Source organism: Tiliqua scincoides, chromosome 1, assembly GCF_035046505.1.
Source record: "Tiliqua scincoides isolate rTilSci1 chromosome 1, rTilSci1.hap2, whole genome shotgun sequence".
NCBI classification, from domain to species: domain Eukaryota; kingdom Metazoa; phylum Chordata; class Lepidosauria; order Squamata; family Scincidae; genus Tiliqua; species Tiliqua scincoides.
Genome location: NC_089821.1, coordinates 136,679,603 through 136,703,468, shown reverse-complemented (window position 1 = coordinate 136,703,468; position 23,866 = coordinate 136,679,603). Strand labels below are relative to the sequence as shown.

General features: G+C 41.5%; 1 protein-coding gene and 1 non-coding gene across 3 annotated transcripts in view; both read right to left on the bottom strand.

Moving 5' to 3' along the window:
- SUPT3H (SPT3 homolog, SAGA and STAGA complex component) overlaps nt 1-23,866 on the bottom strand; it is a 337,879-nt gene that overhangs the window by 102,699 nt on the left and 211,314 nt on the right. For both annotated transcript variants that reach the window (XM_066637648.1, XM_066637730.1), the window contains 2 exons: nt 6,581-6,667; nt 4,407-4,497 (listed from right to left, as the gene is read on the bottom strand). In XM_066637648.1, coding sequence (XP_066493745.1) covers nt 4,407-4,497; nt 6,581-6,667 — 178 coding nt within the window. The remainder of the gene's footprint in view (nt 1-4,406; nt 4,498-6,580; nt 6,668-23,866) is intronic.
- LOC136638359 (U1 spliceosomal RNA) lies at nt 7,209-7,372 on the bottom strand. The gene has a single exon (XR_010793596.1). It is a non-coding gene; the product is annotated as a U1 spliceosomal RNA (small nuclear RNA).

Genomic DNA, 23,866 nt, shown 5'->3' with positions numbered 1-23,866 from the left:
CACAGTTTGAGAAACCCTGTTTTACAGTCTTTGTCAAGACTGTTTACCATCTTGTTTCTGTTCCTCTATCGCTGCCATGAGGTGAGGGAGACCAAACTGTTTTCTTTTTCTAAATTCTTATTGTAAGCTCCCTTGGACATTCTCGGAGTGGAAAGTCTGGTTAAAAATCACCTATTGAATTTAGTTTATTCTTTAACAATCCTAGAACATTTCATTTATACATGTAAATGGGCACTATACAGTTGGCCCTCAGCATTCACAGGGGTTCTGTTTCAGGGAATGCAGAAACACACAGATAACTGAATCCATGGGTTCGGGCTTATCTGACCTCTGGATGTGACCGGAAGTGCCTCCCAGTTGTATCCAGAGAGGCCATGTGGGGAAAACCAGAACTGCCTCTCCAATAACTCTGATGACATTCTGCGACCCGAAGAGGCCATGGGTGGTCTCGCTGGCACTCAGAAAACCTCCAGAATGCGACCGGAATGGGCCTTCCACTGCAGGTATGGTACCTGTAGTGAGTCAAGCCTGTGGGTTCTGAACCTAAGGATAAAAAGTCATGGTACCATGTAAAAAAAAATACACAGGCACTGAATGACCAACAACATCTAAAGCAGTGGTTCTCACACATTTAGCACTGGGACCCACTTTTTAGAATGATAATCTGTCAGGAACCACCAGAAGTGAGGTCATGACTAGAAGTGACATCATAAAGCAGGAACATTTTTAGGAATCCTAGGCTGCAATCCTACCCACACTTACCCAGGAGTAATTTCCATTTACTATCATTGTTAAAATAATATACATAGTAGCTTGTTCAAAGTACAGGTCTGTAACATTTCCCCAAATGCAGTCACATACCATGGCAGCATCAAGTTTAATATATTAAATAATAAAATATTGAAATCAAGGGGAACCCACTTGAAATTGGCTCACGACTCACCAAGTGGGTCCCAATCCACAGCTTGAGAAAAACTGATCTAAAGGCTCTGCTTGAGTCTCTCTTTACTATAAATAAATTTCACATTTGGGGCAAGATTGCTGAATAAACTAGGGCTGCAAGGTTGAAGTTTTCATAATCACTCACTCTGATACAACTGTTTCTTCACCATGAGGTGCCTTTCTGAGCTGATGGTAATGGCAGAGATTGATGCTGAATTCTTTTTTGTGACTGTGGTGGATCCAAAGCCCGGTGTGCTGCATCGCATTCCAAGTTGTATTTCCTTCCCTCCATAAAATCTAACAAAATCTTGCTTCCTTAAGAGTTCCATGAATAGATACAAACACACTTCTCTACCCCTTCTCCCCGAACATGCCCAAATACCAATTCAAGACATAGCCCTCTGTTGTCCTGTTCACCCCTTACCCATATCACCCAGCCCTCTCCAATCTTCTGCTGTCAGGCACATCAGACTGGATGCCCTTCCTCACTAATCCCAGATAAAGAAATGTTGATTGCGCTTTCTTGATGGTGAGGGAAGTTCATATTGCACATTCCCAGAGACAATCTTTGCTGTGATCACATTTCAAAATGCGATCATGTGAAGCCACCTAAGACTGGGTCAGATCAACTAGATCAGGATTGTTTATTCTGTCTGGGAGTGACTTTCCAGCATCTCGGGCAAAACTCTTTCCCATCATTTGCTACCTGTTCTCTTTTTAAACAGAAGATGCCAGAGATTGAACATGGACCTTCACATGCAAAACATCTCTACTGATTCAGCTATAGCCCTTCCCCTCAGGCACAGTAAACCTTAAGTTCCGGGTTCTGTGAGCTCTGACCCCCCCCCCATGACTCATGACGTGTTTTGTGGGATGTGGACATTGTTATTACAGGTGTGCATTGCTTAAGGATAGGGATGCACTCTCTCATTCCTGTTGTTAAGCGAATCCGTCATTAAGCAAAGGGAGTAGCACCACAGGATTCTCGGTTTCCTCTTCATAAGCTGCAGCACAATCTTTCCCATCTCTAACCCCCACACACCTTGCAAAATCTCCTAATCACTGAAGTAGAACCGCTGAACTCCAACTTGCCTACAGCGTCCTGATGAGTCTGATCGTTTGATCTCCGAGATCAGTGGAAGTAAGGCATGTGCGACCTCTTGCTGCTTACTTCAGCCAGTGTCAAAGATCAAAGGATCGCACTCAGCAGGACATTCAAAAGGCAAGTGGCTGGTTCAGCAAGAATTCAGCAGTTCTGCTTCACTGCCCAGGAGACTTTGCTAGGTGGGGGTTAGAGAGAGAAGGGATTGTGCTGCAGCTTCCGAGGAGGAAACTGAGAAGCCTGCAGTGGGTCATGGCATAAATTTTTATTTAATTTCAGAAGGGGCGTACCCTTCTGAAAAATCTATTTTTAATAAGTTTTCTTTACTCCATTAAAAATGCCTTTATATTTATATGTGGCAAAGGGGTTGCGAATTACTTGGCCATTATAAAAGGGGGTTGCAACTTGAAAAAGGTTGAAAAAGTAATACTAAAGGTGCTGGTCTCAAAATACTTCCTTCTCCACAACAGGAGTCTGATGTGAAGCCACAAAAGACAGTCACAAACTCATTGACCCACTTCAGATTTAATGGTAAACCATGGTTTATCTATGTGGACAAATCTAAGGAAGCCATGTGCTCAAGTGGTCAGCCTCCCTTTCTTTCCATATGCTCAGAGGAGAGTGAAATGCATTCACTAATGTATTGTTTACATTCCAAACATTACCACATTACTTACAAACTTAGAAAACTATAATTTGTCAGCTAACTACAGTTAGAGCAAACCAACATATACCCATGTTTGTTCTACATGTATGTGGGTATATGTACATTAGCTTGCAAGAAATTGCAGTTTTTTCTCACAGTGAAAGTGAAAGTTTTCACTTTCTTTCTCTTGCCTGCAACAGAGAAGAGGAAAAGGGAAAATTTGTAAGCCTACAACTAGCTTAGGTTTGCTCACATTTACAGTTATTTCAGAACTGAATGGCTTTAGCCAACTCTGTGTGGCCTTGGCCAACTCTATTTCTCTGACACTTTTCAAGCTGGATAAGGGAACTAACAGCAATGCAGGGACCAATTTTTTTTATGGTTCCCAGAGATACTATCTGACCTTGGATATCACTTCCTCTCAATCTGTCCTCCCCCTCTTTTTGCTGTAGAAGTGCAATTTCGGAAGGAATCTTGAACATTCTGACATAAATTGTAATGCAAAATGCTTGGTTTACAGATTAATTTGCAAACCTAAAAAGCCTTCAATAAAAAGAGGGGGGAAAGATGAATGGGGTGGAGGGAGACAGTTGGATAGAAGAAAAAGGCTGAAGGAAAGGTGTGAAAAATTGAGGAGGTTTAAGACACAACTATCAAAAAGCTTTCGACATCACCAATTGTGGGAGAGGTTTGCTAACATATACTGCGTGTAGAAGATAATTTGTCTGACAAGAAAATTAGAAGAAAAATTGAGGTGTTTTGTTTTTTTTAAATATACATTGGCTATTTAAAACATTATATATCTCCTAACTAGATATTAAGTGGTTTTAACATTACGATTGCTGTATAAAGTATGTCTGTTTAATAGCAAAAATGTCTAAGTCATTCTACAGAATGAATATTGAAGCCAAACATATTCCTCCTTGTATATGAGCTGACATAAATTGCACATACTGAAATCTAGTGCAATATCTAAGCATACAAACAACCGTGATTCAAGACGGCCTTAACATTGTGGTTCAATTAAATGTGAAGAACCTGCTTTGCAACACAACCATTTCAAGAACTACGCATAAGAAAGGAAAGGGATCTTGCTATGAAAAAAATAAACTGCCTACTTAAATGCAAGCAGAAGGGATAAGTGACCAAGTGGAAGTGTTAGGGACTTATGCTACTGTTTGTGGTTACTGAAACTGTCCAGTGACTTCACATTCTATTATTAGTGCACAAAAGCAAGAAAGAAAAGTGTTTTCAATACACACTGGCTACTTAAAACTTCAAAACTATATATCAGGATAAAGTAATGTTCAATTATGTGTGTGTGTCATAAAATATGCTAGTATGTTAGCAAACGTGTCTATCCAAAAGAATATGGAAGTGGAACACTTTCCCTGGGTGCACATGACCTGCTACATGTAAATTACACATGCTGAAATCAATTAAGTCTTTTAATTATTTCCAGTTCCTTAGTTCAACACAGCTCTTGACATTAAGCAACTCTGCTTATCCCATTTGATTGCCGGACTGGCATACTTCACTTTTATAAGTAATTGATATGAAAAAGAACAAGATTAAATGGTGTTTCTAATGAAGTGAATACTTTTTGAATTTCTAAAGCTACCTACATGAAGAATATGTTTCCCATTTGAAGTTTTTATGTGTTTGTGTACACACAGACAGACAGGCTATTTCCCACAGAAAGAACAGTTTTTCTACCTTCAAGAAGATCATCTTCTTCAATGCCTTTGACAACTTTAGATTTGTAGTCCCGGAAAAACATATATTTAAGTAGCCTTCTAAGCTTTTTCTATGAACCAGAAAAAGAATACAAACACTAATGAGAATGAATTTAGACAGTACCTGCCAGAATATCAATTATTGCTACAATCAGAAAATAAATTTAGAATATATACATACACAATCATGAACATACAAGAACACCACGCTCATTGACACGATTTTGCTGTTTGCTGACATTCAGGCTTAACTGGAGATAAAATACCCAATTAGGTACAGGAGAACATCGCTTTGCGACGTTCCAACCAGCGATGGGCCGCATATGTGATGGTCCACTGCCGACCCCCAAGCCTCCAAAGCCAAGGAGAGCAGTGCTCCCTTCACCTCTGGGGGCTTTTCTGAGCCCTGCAGAAGCAACACACGTCCATGCACTGCCTTTGTGAGGCTCAGAATGACCCAAAAATCACAACTTCCAGTTTCCTCAGGAAACCGGAAGGGACTTTTTTACCTCATTCAATGACACCTTATTTTGTCATTGGTTGGAATCCCGCAAAACGACGTTTGCCTGAATATAGCTGGAGCCTGCTTTTTTGGGGTGAACTGGGTGGAACGTCATCAGAAAGACACTCAGCATAAGCTACAGGCTTCAGCATTCCTCTAGATATTGCTGAAAATGGAATGTGTATGAATAAAGCAAGAAATAGAAAGGAATGGCTTGCTTTCTAGCGAATCAGGTTTTATTTCACTTTAAAAATTGGATTATATCCTTGCATCTGTTTCAGAACAGGACAATCTCCCAAAGAAATATTGATTGCAGCTTTTAAAATAATCAATCATCTAAAATTTTTAGTTCTAAAAAAATACTAAAAGGATCTGTCCATTCTTTTAAATTCTATTTTTCCTGAAGCCCATACAATTTTAACAAGTCAACATGCCAGCATTCAAGTAAACGGCAAAGCTCACCTATCAGCTTACAATGACATAGCTCTAAATAGAGTTACCAAATATTCATTTGTCATAACTTTTTATTCCAATGAGTTCCAGATTCCCCTAAATGTAACACCATTTAATTAAAATAATTTGGGGGGTGAGAGATTGAGTGGCAATCTGCTCTGCATGATTAAAGCAAACAGATTGGATTAGTTTGCAAATGTGATAGTACTAGAGTTAAGAACTTAAACCAGAGGATTTCAGACTTGGGTGTTGTGATGGCCCAGCCTGAGGGCCCTGGCCTCTTTGCCCTTAAGGGGTGGGGGCAGCCAGAAGGTAGGGAGGAGGAAGTGGCGCGATCCTCAGGATTACGCCATTAAGGGGCTGCAGGGACTTGGCTGCACACACCACAGCCTCCTGCAGCCTCCCAGGGGTGTGGGGAGCCCTGCGCGGCTGACAGCAGGGCTCCCTCAGCCTTCCAAAGTGGAAGTGGGGCAATCGCGCCCCGCCTCCAATAAACCGGAAGCAGAGCGTGATCACTCCATTTTCACTTCTGATGGGGCTGCAGGGACTGGGGTGCACCCTCCAGTTCCTGCAGCAACCGTCCCTGGGTGCAGGGAGCCCTGTGCGAGCCTCTGCAGGGCTCCCCAGGTCAGCAGCAGTGAAAGTGAGCAATCACACTCCACACACTCCTGCTTGTGCAGGGCTCCCCGCACCCAGGGATGGCTGCTGCAGGGACTGGAGGGTGCACCCCAGTCCCTGCAGCCCCCCTGAGTGACGTGATCCTGGAGATCACGTTGCTGCCTTCCCCCAACCCCGCTGCCCCCCGTCCCTGTCCCCACAAGGACATACCGCGGGTTTCAAACTCCTGGAGAGTTTGAAAACCATAGGCTTAAACGATATAGGATGGACCAAAGGCTAGCTAATTGGGATGGATGATTTGAGCTTGGCTCAGAAAAATGTTCAGAAACTTGACATATTTTCCCCCACATTTTCACTCAGTAAAATTTCAGCTTGAGAAAGTTCCATTTAAATCTATGATTTGACACATTTGTATAATATGAAGCAAATGCGGGGGGGGGGGTGTAGAAATATGAACTGAAATAGAAGAAGCAAACTTGAATGACTAGTTGTAATGCAACAAATCAGTTTATAAATAGCTTACATTAAACATGATAGAAAAATTGATTGCATACACTGCATCTACAACTCAATCAAATTACCTTATCTTTGCGCATTAAAAAAAGGAGATCTTCTGGAGAAATAACTCTTGCACCTCTCATTTGAGAAACTTCAGAGGCCTGCTGCAACTGTAAACAAGGAAAAAGATGAAGTGAGAGAAATTGTGTTGATTTAATAATTAAGAATGCACTTATGAAGCACATCAGGCATAGCAGTATTCATAAAGCAAGCTGAAGGAGCATATAAAAATTACAGGTCAAGTATGATTTCTCACTAACAAAATTCAGAATTCTATGAGATAATCATTAAAAAATAAACATCAGAAAAATAACGGCTTACATTTTCACTAGATTGTTTAGAATTTTCTGAAGTGCTGGCCTTATTGTGGCTGCTGCTGTGGCCAAAGCACTTTATGTTTGGGTCTTTTCTTCCTACTTATAAAGAACCCAAAGAATACACTTTGAGCCACTAAACTACACTTGTGTTAGCTTTGTACATCTCACTAAACATTATGCTTTCAATACATACGTCCAAAAAATTCAACAGTATATCAGGGAGTTAGATATTTTACTAAATCAGAAATGATTGAAGTTAATCTTTAGCCACCTGCCTAGCTGATAATCAGGGAGTACCAAGAATGACCAGAGATGACCCAGTATATCAGTAGACTAGGGGAAAGCGCGAACGCAGTCCTCCACTACCACAAATTATGCAGTCGAGTTTCCCGCATTTGGGGAAATCGCAGGGGTCAGCACACCCGCAGTGCAATGGATGAGCCTCACCCTGGGAAAACCACTTTCATGATCATGGTGTCTCCCCTGCCAGGTAAACTAGAGACCAAGAGAGGCAAGAGGTGCTATGTAGCAGCCACAGGGCCCAATCCTATCCAATTTCCAGTGCTGGTGCAGTTGTGCCAGTGGGGTGTGCATCCTGTGGTGGAAGAGCAGTCACTGGAGCCTTCTCAAGGTGTGAGAACGTGTTCCCATACCATAGGGCTGCATTGTGGTTACACTGGAGCTGAAAAGTTGGATAGGATTGGGCCCACAGGCATTTATTCCTCTAAAAGGAGAGATACCAACTTTTCAGCTGGGAAGCTTTTTGAATGGTTGCTCAAGGCTGTCTATACATTCAAGTAAGGTCAGATAGCTAAGGACATTTCCCTGAAAGAGATTCGATAGATGTTAGGGATGGGTGGAGTCTAGCCATCCAGGCTTCAGAAAGAGACTTTTGCTACAAAAGGAGGAAGGGGCCTCTGCAGTAACAGACCACAAATGTAGCCCTAGATATCCAGGCTCTAGGGAACCAAGTGCAACATGCAACCTCTGGGCTACCTACTTGTCAGCCCTGTTATAGAGGGCACATACTCCTACTGTCCCACACATTTTCCAGTCAAACATGTAGTGATTGTATTTCCTGAAGACAATTCTAACCATTCTCCAGTCAGTGGCGCACCTGAGGGGGGGAAGGGGTGCAAATGCACTCCCCCAGCAGCACCCCCCTGTGGCACTGAGTTGGCACACCAATCTGAGGGCCACCACCCAGAGGAGTCCAGATGGCCGGGGAAACCGCAAGCAGCCTCCCCAGCCCTCAGAAGGCCTGGGGGGGGGGAGGCAGCGGGCACAGGTGGTGGCACCTCTGAAGGGGGGGAACAGCCTTGGGGGTGTGCTCTGGGTGGGGCTGTGGCCAGTAACGTCACTGTGTTCAACAGAAAGGCAAGTATAGTCTCTCAGTTATGACACTTTCTGTATATATGTAAATTTTTGCTACTTACTTACATTTCCCCCTTTATTGAATTTTTTTGGGATTAGTAAGACCAGAAATGGGCATTCTCTTCACCAATTCTAAAATACAACTATATATGACAGTCTTGCAGTGCAGCAATAATGAGAGAAGGAAAATAAAAGAGGGACAGGATACTTCTAAAGATCAGAAAAATAGAAAGGGAAGCCACAAAGTGCTGGAAAAAGTTTTTATTGATTGAAGCTGCAATTAAAAAATAATAATAATAACCGTGCACAGTGGCATCACTAGGATTTGAGTCACTCGGTGCAGGAGCCTGCACATGACCCCATGCAGTGGGTGAGGCAACACCCCAGGTGGTGTGCGTGGTGATGTACCATTGCCCCGCCCCCACTGGTTTTTTGGCTGTACTTTTTGATAGAACAAATATCAAATATCACAGATTGAAAATATCTGTGATTTGTGGTTTGTTCCAATGCATTCTACATGAAATTACGCATTGATTGAAATATAACATGATGGTCTTATTCCTCCAAACTCTTGATTTTAGTGTTTTTGAAAACTTGTAGTCACACACACACACACACACACACACACACACACACACACACACACACACACACACACACACCCCGTGTCAACTTACTAACACCTCATTGCAGCAGTTCTCAAACTTTTAGCACCCACTTTTTAGAATGACAATCTGTCCAGGACCCTTTGGAAGTGATGTCAGTGCCCAGTTTAAAGTTCTTCTACTATTTCAAACATATCAAGATAAAGACGCACCTGGCTTTACAAGCGCAAAACAGAAAACATTCCCTTTACCAGTTCAAGCCTCTTTTTTTGTCCTTTTAGTGGGGGGGGGGGGAGAGGTTGCCTTCTGGAGCATTTGTTGCACTCCACTTCCATTGGATCGCGCCCATTCTGATGTCCTCACATTCCCCTTTGCCTGGTCTGACCACTAGCCAAGACAAGTCTGCCTACTTGCGAGTAAACACAACCATGTGGCTTAGTTTTCTCTATATACATTCGCAGCTGGGAGGGAGGGACCTCCTTCTCAGGTGTTTTTGGGGGCTGCATTCATTGGATCAGGACCATTCTGTTGTCGTTGGATTCCTCTCAGACTGCCCTTTCCGACGCACTAAGACACGTTCACCTACTCACGAGAAACTGTGCAATACAACTTGGTTTCACTTTCCATAGGGCTCCATGCATTTTTTGGTTTCCGGTTTTTTGGCCATAACTTTTGACGGAAAGGAGTTATTTCACTCTGATTTTTTGCATTGCATTCTGCTGGAAATTCTGCATCCAATGGTATATGGCATGATCAGGTTGCTCCTAAAACCACGATTTTAGCGCGTCATCCCCCCAGGGCACGTCACCTGGTGTGGCCCGCACCTCCCTATCAACACCACTGACTGAGCAAGCTCTTCCTCCAGAGCAGCCTATAAAATGTGAAAATAACATTTTACAAAATGCATTATACAAAATATAAAAAATATAATAAACATTAACATAAATCCTATCATACCATTTTTGGAAGATAATCATCTATAGATTACATACATATACTAAAAGAACAAACAAATGTCGGATGCATCATGTATTGCTTTTTTCTGGTGCCTCACTTAATAAAAACATTTTCCTCCAGCATTTTCCCTTTTATCTCAGGTACGACATAACAAGGACTACAAGGACTGAAGTGTCTGAGTCAGAAATAGAACTCAGGGATGCAATCTTTAACAATTCACAGTGTGAATACAGGCATTGCTATAGTCCAAAATGACGAACAAAGAACCATTCAGTGTTGTAACTCTTGCTGAATGAACTCTGTCTTTCAAGGCTGGAAATTTTCATTACAGATTTTTGGCATTTGATCGAAACCTCCATCAAGAGGTAGAGAAAGTGAAGTGACGAGGCACATTGCCATTCTATCTGCGGTCATCTGAATTGTTTTCCACAAGCAGAACCTGCAATTTTGCATGCAACCACATTCAGAATGTTTGCAGTGGCTGCATTAATGACAGCTTCTGTTCAGGAGCCCTCTAGGCACAGGAAAAATAAAGAAGAGCTTATAACAAACAAGCATCCTTGGTTACCAAGATAACTAAGGGCCCAATCCTATCCAATTTTCCAGTGCCGGTGCAGCTGTGCCAATGGGGAATGCACTGCATCCTGTGGTGGGGAGGCAGACACAGAGGCCTCCTCAAGGTATGAGAACATCTGTTCCCTTACCTCAAGGCTGCATTACAGTTGCACCAGTGCTATAAAGTTGGATAGGATTGGGCCCTAAGAGGGCTACCAAAGTGGAACTCAAGCCATGACTGCTACACTAACTGATGTTCTTGAGATTTATATATGGACACACCACCACTACACTGCAAGGCATCTTGTAAACTCAGAGGCTAATCCAATGTTCGGTCTCAGTTATCATTCCACTTCAGGGTTTATTAGCATAATATCCATGTGATAATTTGCCCAGATGGCTTACAATGCCCCTTTCTGGCCATTCCCTCCATAATGATTGAAGGGAGGTGTCCCTTCTCTGCAGGTGTTTTAGTCAGGTCTTAAAGGCCTCCTGTTTTTGCCCTGCCTGTGCTGATTTTTTTTTTTTACAGTTTTATAGAGTTGGTTTGCTGCAGTTCTCTTGATGAAGTTATTTTAATGCTGTATTTTAACTGCATTTTAAATTGCATGACTGCCAAGCCATCTTGGACGCCCTTTTTAGAAGGGAAAGAAGGGGTATATATTTACAAATAAATAAATAGCTCCTCCCTTTCCTCTGTTTCCATGTCATGTCTTTTTTTTTTTTAAACATTCCACCAATTCAACAATCTGTACAAGAGGTCATTCCTTTCTTTCACATTCCATGTAAAACACATATCCTTCCCCTTTACATAACATGCAAGCAAAATGATTAGGTTCTCTGTAGACAGACGTGAATAGAATTACCTTTATCAAACACACACACACACACACACACAGAGAGAACACCCCACTAAGTGTGAAATGAGGAAACAGGTAAACCCAGGAAATTCATAAAGTGCTACATGGGGACATTGGTTGAGGAGATACACAAAGCAAAAAAACTGGGTGCTAGTGTAGCCACAGGCAAGCTTACAGAAATTAAGTTACATTAAAATTTACTTTCACATTTGTAACATGATACAACAAACAGTAATATGATTATTTTCTATGAAATAAAATATTTAAAAGCCTTCTTACCTTTCATGAATACACCTGAAAATAATTTGAAGAAATTCTAACCTTCATCTGCCATACTAGCAATGGCTTTACTCTGTAGTATTGGCTGAATAAGTATATTATTAACCTGAGATCCCATGCTGCTATGACTTGAAATGGGCCTATTCAGAAGTTTAAAAGATCAACAAAAACAGTAGCTGTTTCTAATATGCAAGGGGAAAAAAGCTTTCAGTTTTGGCAAGTGTTCAGCAGGAAAAAGATTCAGTCAATAAATCATAATACTGGACTGCATTAATTTTCCCCCCCAACTATAATCACATGCACACAAAACGTGAACTGTATCTAGTATGCACAACACAAAACATACTGCAATAAAAAGCTTCACATTTTTCCTCTGAAATGATGAGGAGATTCTTTGCAGCTACAAAGACAAGAGAATTTGCAGGAATTCAGAAGTCACAGTAACATAATCTTACTTGAAACCAAACTGGAAAGTAGAAGAATGTGAAAAGTGATAGTTCTATTTCTTTGGCAGAGGGAAATGCCTTCTTATTCTGATTAGTTTAAGGATACACAAGGTACTTATATTTCCAGCATAAAATATAGAAAAGCTGGGTAAAATTATAATAAAAAGAATAGGATGAATACCTCATTGGTGCAATTTGGATGAACCCAGTGGAGTTATATCCAGCATACATTTACTCAATACATTTAATAAGCGCCAAGAAAATTGATGTTAGTATGCTGATAATACAGGACATCTTTTTCAAATTACATACAGTATAGACATGCAGAACCCTTTGAACTAAAAAGATAGGGTAATATAAATCTCTGCTGGGTAGGAGGCAACATAATATTAACACATGATGGCCACAATTCAATGCAGAACTGGGTGAGCTTATGCCAGTTATTTCAATGCACCTGTGTGTGCATTGCACACCATAGGATGCCAACTACTTAAATAGTAAGGAATTCAGCCACATGGCACAGGAATTGTATATATAATTTTCAAGACATCCAAAACCTAGCTGCCCACATGCCCTAATTTAGGCTATACACAGCCCAATCCTCTGCATAGGTATTTGGGTAAGTCCCACTGAGCTCAGTGAGGTTTATCTGTAAGCATACATACAAAAGCTTGCAACTTCCAGTGGTATCACTACAGGGGTGCTGACCTACGGTAGCAGGTGACACCAAAACAACCTGCTGTGCCTTGCCCCGCCATGCCTTGGCATGGCACGGCAAACTGGCTAGTCCAGTGGTGCCATGCCAGGGCAGGGTGACAGCAAGCCAGGAAGGGGCAAATGCGCCTCCACTTTGCCCTGTGCTAGTCCCTCCAGCTGGCTCCAGTCAAGGCACACAGCAGTCCCAAGCCCAGCAGGATTGGTAAGAGCAACATAAGGAAAGCCCTGCTGGATCAGGCCCAGGGCCCAACTTCCTATATCTCATGGTCCATCAAATGCCTCAGGGAGCAATCAATACCACAAGTTACTTGCATCTCACTGTCAGTCCCCTGCATTCTGACATTCTATTTACCCTTATGCCTCCCAACGCAGACACAAGACTGCACATGGGTTTAAAGCGGCCTTCTCAACGCTCATCCCATCAAGCCGCCCGTCACACACGCAACTGGCTGTGCAGAGCCCCTGTGGCCACTTCTGCTGCTGCTTCTGCGAGCTGCTGCTATGTCAGCTGGGGCAGAAGTGACCCTGCCAGGCTGGCCCTGGCACCCTTCCTCTCCTTCCTCTCCCACAGAGGCAGTGCCAGGCAGGGGCAAGACCGGAAGAGGCGGAACTTGGATGCTGGCAACTGCCCAAGGGTTCTGTATGCTAATACTTGTCCTGCCAACAGACATCAATATACAAGTTGTCAGTTCTAGGTCATCTTCCAAACCAAGGTCATTCAGATATCCAAAAGTACTATTTGGGGTTTATTTAGACATCAGTTAATTTTTATCCTCTTCACAAAATTCAGTGTTAACATTCTTAATAATTTGCCAAATCAAAGTATTCTGCATTTGGTGCTTGTAACAATGGTCACTTTATATAAGTGATATGTGTCAAAAAACAGTAAAACGTGAAGTTTTTAGCTCTGCATTTTTTCTTTTTTAAAAGTGAAATACTCCGCATTTGTCACATTATTCCATACCAAAAGACCATTCCTCATTCGAAATATTTTCTCCAGGATCCAGGATTTTCTAGATAAAATTTTGTTATATCCTTGTTTATAATTAGACTGTACAATTACCCCATTAATATTTTTATTTATTTCAAGCCATGTATATCCCACTTCCAAAATAACTGACTGACAACACATATAAAAATAAATCTATACCAATGGTCAAACAATGGAGAGGTTATTCACTGGTCAGCTATTGCTCCTCCCCAACAAGTACAGGTGGTGCCTTGGGATCCATGGTGGTTCCATTCCTGGAATCCCTGCTAATGCATAAACCAGCAGATAAACAAATCTGCATTTCAGGGCACCCAATGCTCCCAGAGCCGTGCGCCAGTCACACTTTGTCCATGTGTGGCCTCCCCAGCCTTCAGAAGGCCTTCTAAGGCCTCTGGAAGGCCTTAAACGAAACCAGAAGTGACGTGTTACGGCCTCCAAAGGCCTCAGAAGGTTCAAGTACAGAAGACCTGTACTTGTGAATTTAGAAATATTCTAAAACAAATTCCCTGTAATTTGAGAATCCAGAAATCGACACTGGTCTGTTTCCTTCAGTTGAATCTACCACTTCTTGAAATGTCAGAATATTGGCTTGGATTGACAAAAAGAAGTGGAAAGTGAAAATGACTAAAGAGCTGTTCTAAAACCTCTTGCACAAGTGCTACTGAAAGACTTCTCACAACACTGCGGTGTAGCAAAAGTTGTGTTACAGAAAGAAACATGGTGAATAAGGAAGACAGATGCTGTTTGGCATATATACTTCAATAAGCCACAAAAAAGTACAGAATAGAGCTTGCATAAGTGCTTGTGTAAACAGAGGTCCTCCTCTGGATTAGAAAAAACGCAACACACTTTTTCTAAGTTGAAAACAGCCCATCCATTAGTGAAATCATACCTGTGAATCCAAACCATTATCAATAAATCAGCTCTGAAATAGCTTACATAAATATAAAAGAGGCATTCCTCATCATCAATTCTGGAGAAGAAAATTGACGATAAAAGAATTCCGATATTAATGCTGATAGATTGTGACCAAATTTGCATTTAAATTTATAGTGTACTGATTTAACCAGATTATAATCTTCCACATCGAGATTCATTTTATGAATAATGTTCAAATTATGAAACACACATACGGCTCTATAGCAACATAACCAGAAACATTTTTCATGAAAATTAAATTTTAATTTAATGAAGAAAAGCAGAGTATGTTGCAAATATATCTTAAAAGCTCAGATGAAATGACTGGGAAATATTTTACAAGTCTCATCACAGTTCTAACAATTCTATGAAATGTGGGTATTAAAAAAGAATCATAAATTTTTTTTATGAAAACTGAAATTACTAGGCATGGTAAAAAAAAGAAGTAAAGGTGGAAAGAAAAGGGAAAAATGGAAAAGAAAAAGTGATTCTGAACCAAAGGAGAACTGCTTAGGAGCTTGTAAAATAAAACACAGTGCTAAATGACAAGTTGTTTTAAAATAAAAAGAGTAAAGACTGTTTATAAAAGGCAAAGAATTCAAGTAACAGGAGAAGCCAGATCTACTGAATGGAGAGGACTGACAATACAGGAAGCCTAGCTGGATTGAGCAGAGCATAGAACAAGGCGGCCCATAAAGAGACATCAAGGAGAAAGATCATGAAGAGCCTAAAACAAAAAGTTTATTAAAAATATAGACAGTAAAATGTAGTCAATAAGAGAAAAATAAGGAGGCAATAGATTAGCAGAATGTTAAAACATGAGAATAAGCTAAGCAGAAGAATTGAATATGAAAACAGGAGGGGAAAGACGAGAAACTTTGCAAATTACTGATGGGCAGAACAATCCTGAGCTGCCCGGGGCGCCCAGTCTCGGTGGCACTGAGAATGGCTGCCGTAAAATCCTGCAGACCCCGGGCTACCACAGGAGGTGCCTTGGGAGAAGGGGACTTTTGTCCCCTTTCCCTGGGTAAGGTAAGTACCTGTGTTCAGGCCTACATTCTCCAGCCCTGTCCAGCTGCGGGGGGGGGGGGGAGTTGCTCTGTCTTGCAACCCTGAGGCAGTCCATCCCATCAAGGCAGCCAAGCTGACAAAGGTTGGTGGAGAGAAGCCTGGCTGGCTTGTCCACGTCTCTCCCGGTCCTTCTTTGCCTGCAGTCCAAGCCTGCACTCCATGATTGACCCCCCCTGAGGGAAGCCTCCAAGTGCACAGGGAGGTCCAGCTGGAAGGCAGCAGCATGCTTTCTGGGGAAAAGCGGCACGCTGCTTTCTTTGCACATGTGCAAGCCGCTCTTAAGTTACGTCTCAATGCTGGGAAGCTTAAAATGGCGATGCCCAGGCTTTGCCCACTTCCAAAATGGCACCGCCTAGGTCTTTTGCCATCTTCCAAGATGGCTGCTGCCAGCTTCTCGCAACCTACCAGAAATCGGGTCATGACCCACTAAGTGGGTCCCGACCCACAGTTTGAGAATCACTGCTCTAGTGAGCTTTGAAGTTTTATAACAGCTTGAACCGTTTTTGAATTATAGATTATTCTAAGCACTGTTACAAATGTAAATGTCCTAAAATGTAAATATAGATAAAAGTGGTTCTTATTGTTTTTACAAGTCAATGTTGCTTGAAACATAATAAGACAAACTCTTCAGTGAAAAGTGATAGAAGTGGAGTGTTGAAGGTGAGGGTTCTAGTATATCTACAAATATTATGCATAAATATTTTCATGTTATAAAAATGTTATGGTTAACACTTTATATAGTGCCTCTTGAGTGTGTAAAGCACTTCACATGTATTAACATAATGTCATTGAACAATCCTTAAGGTAAGTATCATTGAAGCTGGACTAAGAGGGAGTGGCTTGTCTAAGGCCTCTGAGAGAGTGCATGGCAGACACCAGATTCGAGCAGAGGAACTTTCAATTTGCAGCGTGGTATCTTAACCAATACTCTAACAAATCAATATCCGGTGACCATGATCCAGAAACTCATGTCTGCGAACTGGACATTTGCTGAGAGTTCATTTACGACATCTCTTTCCATTAATCCCAGAACTTCCCATACGTATAAAAAGAAATGTCGACATTTAGTTCAAAGATTGCCAAAAGAGAATTAAGAAGTGTAGGGAAGGGGGGAACTGAATACACTTCAATGGTGGTTTCTCTATATAGTACTTTGTGCCACTGCATGCCTACACACACACACACCGCCCCAATTCTTATAAACGTTAATAACAATAACAAACACTGTCAGGAAATCCCTTGTTCAGTGCACATACGAGGGGTTTTAACTTGCAACCTACACTTCAAGCTTTAAAAAAATATAAATGGTTAAAAATGTAGTTTGATAGCACAGAGTGAGTAAAACTACAAATGTTGATCAGTGCAATATAGCAGCAGCTTTTACAGAGTCCTGAAGCTCTCAACTACCATGGAAAAGTCAATCAGAGTTTAGTGTAATTCCACACATTTAGACCAGTGGTTCTCACACATTTAGCACTGGGACCCACTTTTTAGAATGAGAATCTGTCAGTACCCACCGGAAGTGATGTCATTACTGGAAGCAATACATCAAGCAGGAACATTTTTCACAATCCTAGGCTGCAATCCTACCCACACTTACCCAGGAGTAAATCCCATTCACTATCACTGAATCAAGAATATACATATTAGCTTGTTAAAACTACAGGTCTGTAACATTCCCCCAAATGCAGCCACATACCATGGCAGTATCAAGTATTTTATTAAAAATAAAATATTGAAATGAAAGGGGACCCACCTGAAATTGGCTTGCAACCCACCTATTTAGTCCGGACTCACACTTCGAGAAACACTGATTTAGAGTATCGAGCCTTGATGCCAGCTTTTACTTATGAGACAATGGGCACAATCCTAACCAGATCTACTTAGAAGTAAGTAGTATTTTTTTCAATTTTGTATGTTGTTCAATGGGACTTACTCTAAGGAAAGTGTGGTTAGGACTGCAGCCAATATCTGAGAATGCAGGACTGAATATGCAGAATATCTGAGAAAGGATGAAAAATGCAAACTTGGCTGGGACAGGACTATGTTACAGGTTACTCTATGCCAGTGGTTCTCAAAACGATTAGCACTGTGACGCACTTTTCAGAATAAAAATCTGTCCAGGATCCACCAGAAGTGATGTCATGGCCAGAAGTGACATCATCTAGCAGGAAGTGCTCTCCTGAGAATGCAACAAGCACTGAAATTTCCCATGGCAAGCACTGAAATCATGCCATTTTCCCAAGATAGGCAGGCTGTAAATAATTAAATTAAAATTAATAATTAGAAATAATCAAATTAAAGTAAAACAAATAAATAAGGGGAGATGAGATGGGGAAGTCAGGCTTTTCTACCAAGTGAATTCTCTCTTTAGCCTGCCTGCAAAAACCTCACCCCCCCCCCCCCAAAAAAAAAAACCATAACTGTTTTAGCCCTACCCAATGCCCAGTTCAATTTAAGTTCTTATATTTAAGCCAGTTCAGTGTGATTTGGAACAACATCAATTTTAAATTCAACATTTTTTTTGTTTGGGCTGGACTGAGATTCAAAATTTCCTCTAAACAGCTTTAAAAACCCAGAATGAGGAGGAACAGAAATGAGACTCCTCTGTGGGAGAGGGATCTGCAGAAGACAACAACCCTTTCAAATTAAGCAGTGGTTCCAAACCTATTAGCACTGGAACCCATTTTTTAAAATTACACACCATTAGGATCCACCCAGTTTTACAAGACTAAAAAAGAAAAAGTCTTACCACCTCAAGTTTCTTTTTATTGTTCTATGGGGGGGGGTTGCCTTCTGGAGCACTTGTTGAGCTTCACATGCATAGGATCGGAACCTTGCACTTCCCTTCACCTGATCTTCCACATGAATCAAGGCATGTTTGCTTACTCAAGAGTAAATGCAAACTGTGGTTTAGTGTCATTTTCCATAGGGCTCCATACATTTGTCAGCTTGGAGAGAGGGACTTCCTTCTTGGTTGTTTCTTCAGGACTGTGTTCATTGATCAGGACCATTCTGGTGGCGTTTGATTTCTCTTGGCCTGCCCTTCGCAATCAACCATGGCATGGTCATCTATTCATGAGTAAACATGTGGTATCACTCAGTTTCACTTTCCATAGGGTTCCATGCATTTTTCTCATCTGCTATCAGTTTGTCAGTTGCAGCTTTGCCACTCATCCACAATTAAGTTGCAACCCACCAAATGGGTCATGATCCACAGTTTGAGAATCCCTGCTCTATGCCATTTTATCCAACAGAAACAGGTTACTCTGGGGAATGTATCTCACTACGAGCCATTCCAACACTGAAATCACAGCCTCCAACATTTCACAGATGAAAACAAAGGACAAGCTTGTACCATTATTAGTCTCAGACCAAGTACCTCTGCCAAACCCTCCCGCCATCTTACACATTACTGAAGGTTTTACTTCCTCTACTGTATGCTCCATTCATGGGCTCTGCCATAATTTGTCTTCCACTAATTTAAAAAGCCAAGGGTATGTTTGTTCTGAAGATTAAAGATATGCTACAAAAACAGTCCTGCAACAACTTAAATACTTTCCAGTGAAGTATTCCAGTGAAGCAGGCCCACTTCACTGGAAAGTATTTAAGTGCTGAAATGGTTAGTTTTTAAGGTGCTACAAGACTTAGCTGTTTTTGCTACAATAGAGTAACACGGCTGTCTGGAAAGTGTTACACTCGAAAAACATGATTGTCCTACAACATCAACAATTCAAAACGTACTTAATATACCTCAAAAATACAGGTGGGCCTGCATTATCTGCAAGTTCAGTACACACTAATTTCTTCATCCGCGGGTCCCAAACCTGCGAGGAAGGGCCCACCTGGACCCTCTAAATACTCGTATGACCGAATCTGTGCTCTGGTTACGCCCAGAGGGCATTCTGAGGGCCAGGGATGCTGCATCTGGTCTCCCCAACCTTAGAATGCCAATTTCAGGCACAAAGGTGCAACTTCCAGTTTCTTGGGGAAAAGGAAAGTGACTGTTTTAATGCCCACATAAGGCATTCTGAGGCCTGGGGAAGCTCTTCATGGCCCTAATCCCTGGATTTCTGTATCCATGGGGGCTCCATTCCCGGAACCTCTGTGGATACAGGAATCCACAGATGCTGATAACGAGGTTCACCTGTAGTTCAGATTGCACATAGCAGCTACAATATGGGGAAATGATAGGCTGCGTGCTGCACGATGCCTGAGTGTTTCTGTGCATGCATTTTTGTGCTAGAGAGAAGCTGCACACACAGACCAAGACCAAAATTTAACAGAGACTATAGGGGGACAACTTTTTCATCTCACACTAATACTTAACAAGGTACAACATGGAGAAATGAGAGTGATTCATCAAGAAGAAGGCCCCCCCACCAGTAACTGTCCCTAGGCAATAGGAACATTTGAGGCATATGGGGACTTGTGCTCAGGAGATTTCAGAGCAAGATAAATTCCCTAACTAAGCTCAACACTGTCATTCACTAACCTATGTAAATGCACCTTTGTATAAGACAAGCAAAGACAAGACATACAATCTGACAGAACCGAGTCCTTTTCTGAATTGGTTAAAGTTATGTTCACTGCACTTATGGGGTCTTCCTCATTTAGTATTCCTCAAAGCCGTGGTTTACATGACATCGTGTCCTTTTTGATATTTTCTAACACATTTGAACACTACCACACCAGCAAATTTGCATTATTTTGAGACAATCAATAAAATGTTCTTTTGTCAGCTATAAATTCATGCTAAGTGGAGATTACATGCTATATTGTGAACTTATCAGAACAGTTCCTTTGTTGCTGTAGAAAATAGCATTTATTCAAATCTTGCATCCTTAAATTGTTTTTATAAGGAAAAGGTATATTAATTTCTCAAAGCACAAAAAGGCAAAACATCCTCTCTGGGAACAGTGTGTAATGAAAATGCGCAAGATCTCACCAGGAGATAGGGTGTGGTGTCAACTGTGCCCCTTGCTCTGGCAGATCTGAGAAACAAGGGGTTAAAACCTGGGCCTTAGATTGCAGTGAGTATGCTGCACAGCTGCAGCCACTTGGAGGCAACAAAGCCCTCAAAGGGTTAAAAGCAGCACATGGAGGAATGAAAGGGTGTGGGTATAGAAGGAAGGAGCTAGGAGGAAAGAAGATGGACTGACTAGATGGACTGAATGGAGATTAGTGGAACAGACTGCTGGAGACTGGTCTTGACATGCCCAGGAGGTGCTGGAACCAAGGTGTTGCTTCAGTGGCTGGAGAAGCTGCTAGCAGGAAAGTGGAGGAAGGAGGAACTCTGCAGGTTGAACAGGTGAGCTACCCCTAGTGGTGGGCTCCAGCAGTGCTTTTTGCAGGATTAGGGGTATGTTGAGTGAAGAGGGGAACTAATTAGCTTAAAATAAATTCTCTAGATCAAGTTCTCTAGACCAAGTGTGGAATGGGAATTTGGCAAAACACAGTGATACTCTGTTGTTTTCAACTTGGGTTGTACTAGCAAATCTAAAAGCAGATTTTGGTTCATTTCAACCTACAGTAAACCTTCTCATCATCTATATTTTCATTCTAGGACCAAGTGGGATGACTCCATCAGGTAACTGACTTTCATAAACCAGACAGATTGCAGCACACAGGCACAATAAAAATGTAGATGCCCTACCCATTTTTCCCAATTGAAATGGTGTGAGACTGCCAATTCTTTGCCATATTAACTCATTTCTGCCTAGCCCACAGGTGTACATATTTGATCCCTGTTGTGTATATACAACATTGGGCAGAAATGGCTTAAAATAGTACTAGCATTAGATTGACAAAAAGAATGGTCTTGAGCTGTTCCATGGCTTCCTCATGAAGAAGCTGCTTGAACCATTCACTAATGAGGCTATGCCACATCTCCAAAACTAGACATGACAAGGCAAAACCGGTGCCATTTTTTTAATCAGCACCACAAATAGACCCAGAAATGGTCTAACTTTTAAGACAGCAAAATGTGTGTTAGAAATAAAATGAACAATCTTTTACTTGAATTCACTGTATTTGCATGAACTTATTATGACTTTTAACAGCTGATAAAAATCAGTTCTAAATTAAATCTGTTCAATTAAATTCATCTTTAAATAACTACAGAAACATGATACATTTCTTGCTGCAGAAAAAAAAACACACACATTCATTGATCCAAGTTTTTAACATCAGACTTATAATCCAAAAGTGACTGTACTGCAGCCAATTTTCTATCAGCTAAGTCTTTTATTTGGTAAGAACTCAAAAGTGAAGGCGATTCTAATAAGGTTATAATTTGCCATATGAGTACCTACAGGGTTGTTAAAATCAAGGTACTATGCCATGCACTCAAAAATGTTCCAACATTCTTTGAACGTTTCAGTCGGTGTTCCAATATATTTCCAGTCAGAGCAAGCCAACTAATTTTTCATCAAGAATTAAGCAGATCACACTTCCAAGTTTTAACAAACAAATCACCATCACAACTACCACTGGACTAAGTAAGATTCAGAATAAGGAAAAGAACACCTTGTAGACTAAATTAATATAAATTATAGGGAATTGACAGGAATCTGAACATTAGAATTTGCACTGCAGTCATTTCTCACAACAGTTTGCTTCCTGAGTTACGGTAAATAGGATTTGCAGGAGCATGTCACTTGTGCAAAAGTGACACCAAAAAGTGATGAGCTGGGTTCTGGTTTAGAACCGATCCAGATCCATTCAATTTGTTTCCTAAGCAGAACTCCCCTTAGGATTGATCCATGGGTGCAGGTCAATGTTGTGCATACCTGTCAGTTCGTGGACCAGGCTTAGGGAGTCCTGTCCTGCTGTTCCTGCCCCAACCGTACTCAGGAAAAGGGACAGATGGAAGGTGGGTGTTTGTTATTCATATACACAAGTGAAAACAAAAAAAACCCCTCTCCAATTCTCACTCCCAGAATTACTGATCCGAAAGAATGGTTATGTTAGAATCTGGAATTGCTGAAGGCAGCAAATTCATAAGTAAAGGAGGACAAAGAGCTTCCAAATCTATAGAAGGCAGTTTTTAAAAAAGAAAGTACCGAGAGAGACTTAAGTTTTTCACATTTAAAAAAAACACACAGGATATAGCTTAAATGTAGACTTTAACAATTGAAGCCTATACACAAAATCATCAGGAAACAAAATCCAGGAAGACACAAAAATTCATGCCATGCTTGTTAAGGAAGACAGCCAGTGATGTGATCACTTCCTGAAGGTAAACTGATTGGTGGGAAGGGAAGGCTTCCACTGCCCTTTCCTCCACTGTCCAGGACAGACACAGGTACAGAACACCTGCTGGAAACAGAGTGCTAATTATTCTGTCCAATTTGCTTAATGTGCAAATTATGCTGCTAGATTTGTAGGTTTGACACGAACAGCTCTTCAATCACTTCAGCTGGTTTACAGAACCCCCGAGGGCTCAAAATGGTTTTTCAACATTTTAAGATTTACAGTGCCTTTACCTGGGTCAACCTGCTAATGAATCTGATTGTGTGGTTTAGTACCAGCTGAGAGTGTTTTGCATAAACTGCTGGGTATTGGTCTGGATGCAACATTGGGATGCCTTGTAGGGGACAGTCTACTCATAAGAACAGCCCCACTGGATCAGGCCATAGGCCCATCTAGTCCAGCTTCCTGTTTATCACAGCGGCCCACCAAATGCCCCAGGGAGCACACCAGATAACAAGAGACCTCATCCTGGTGCCCTCCCTTGCATCTGACATAGCCCATTTCTAAAATCAGGAGGTTGCACATACACATCATGGCTTGTAACCCGTAATGGATTTTTCCTCCAGAAACTTGTCCAATCCCCTTTTAAAGGCGTCCAGGCCAGATACTGTCACCACATCCTGTGGCAAGGAGTTCCACAGACCAACCACACACTGAGTAAAGAAATATTTTGTCTGTCCTAACTCTCCCAACACTCTAGTGGATGTCCCCTGGTTCTGGTGTTATGTGAGAGTGTAAAGAGCATCTATCCACTTTATCCTTCCCATGCATAATTTTGTATGCCTCAATCGTGCCCCCTGAGGGACCTCTTTTCTAAGGAAGTTGCCCCAGCCCAGCAATCATCTTAGTTGCCTTCTTTTGCACCTTTTCCATTTCCACTATATCCTTTTTGAGATGTGGCAACCAGAACTGTACACAATACTCCAGGTGTGGCCTTACCATCGATTTGTACAACGGCATTATAA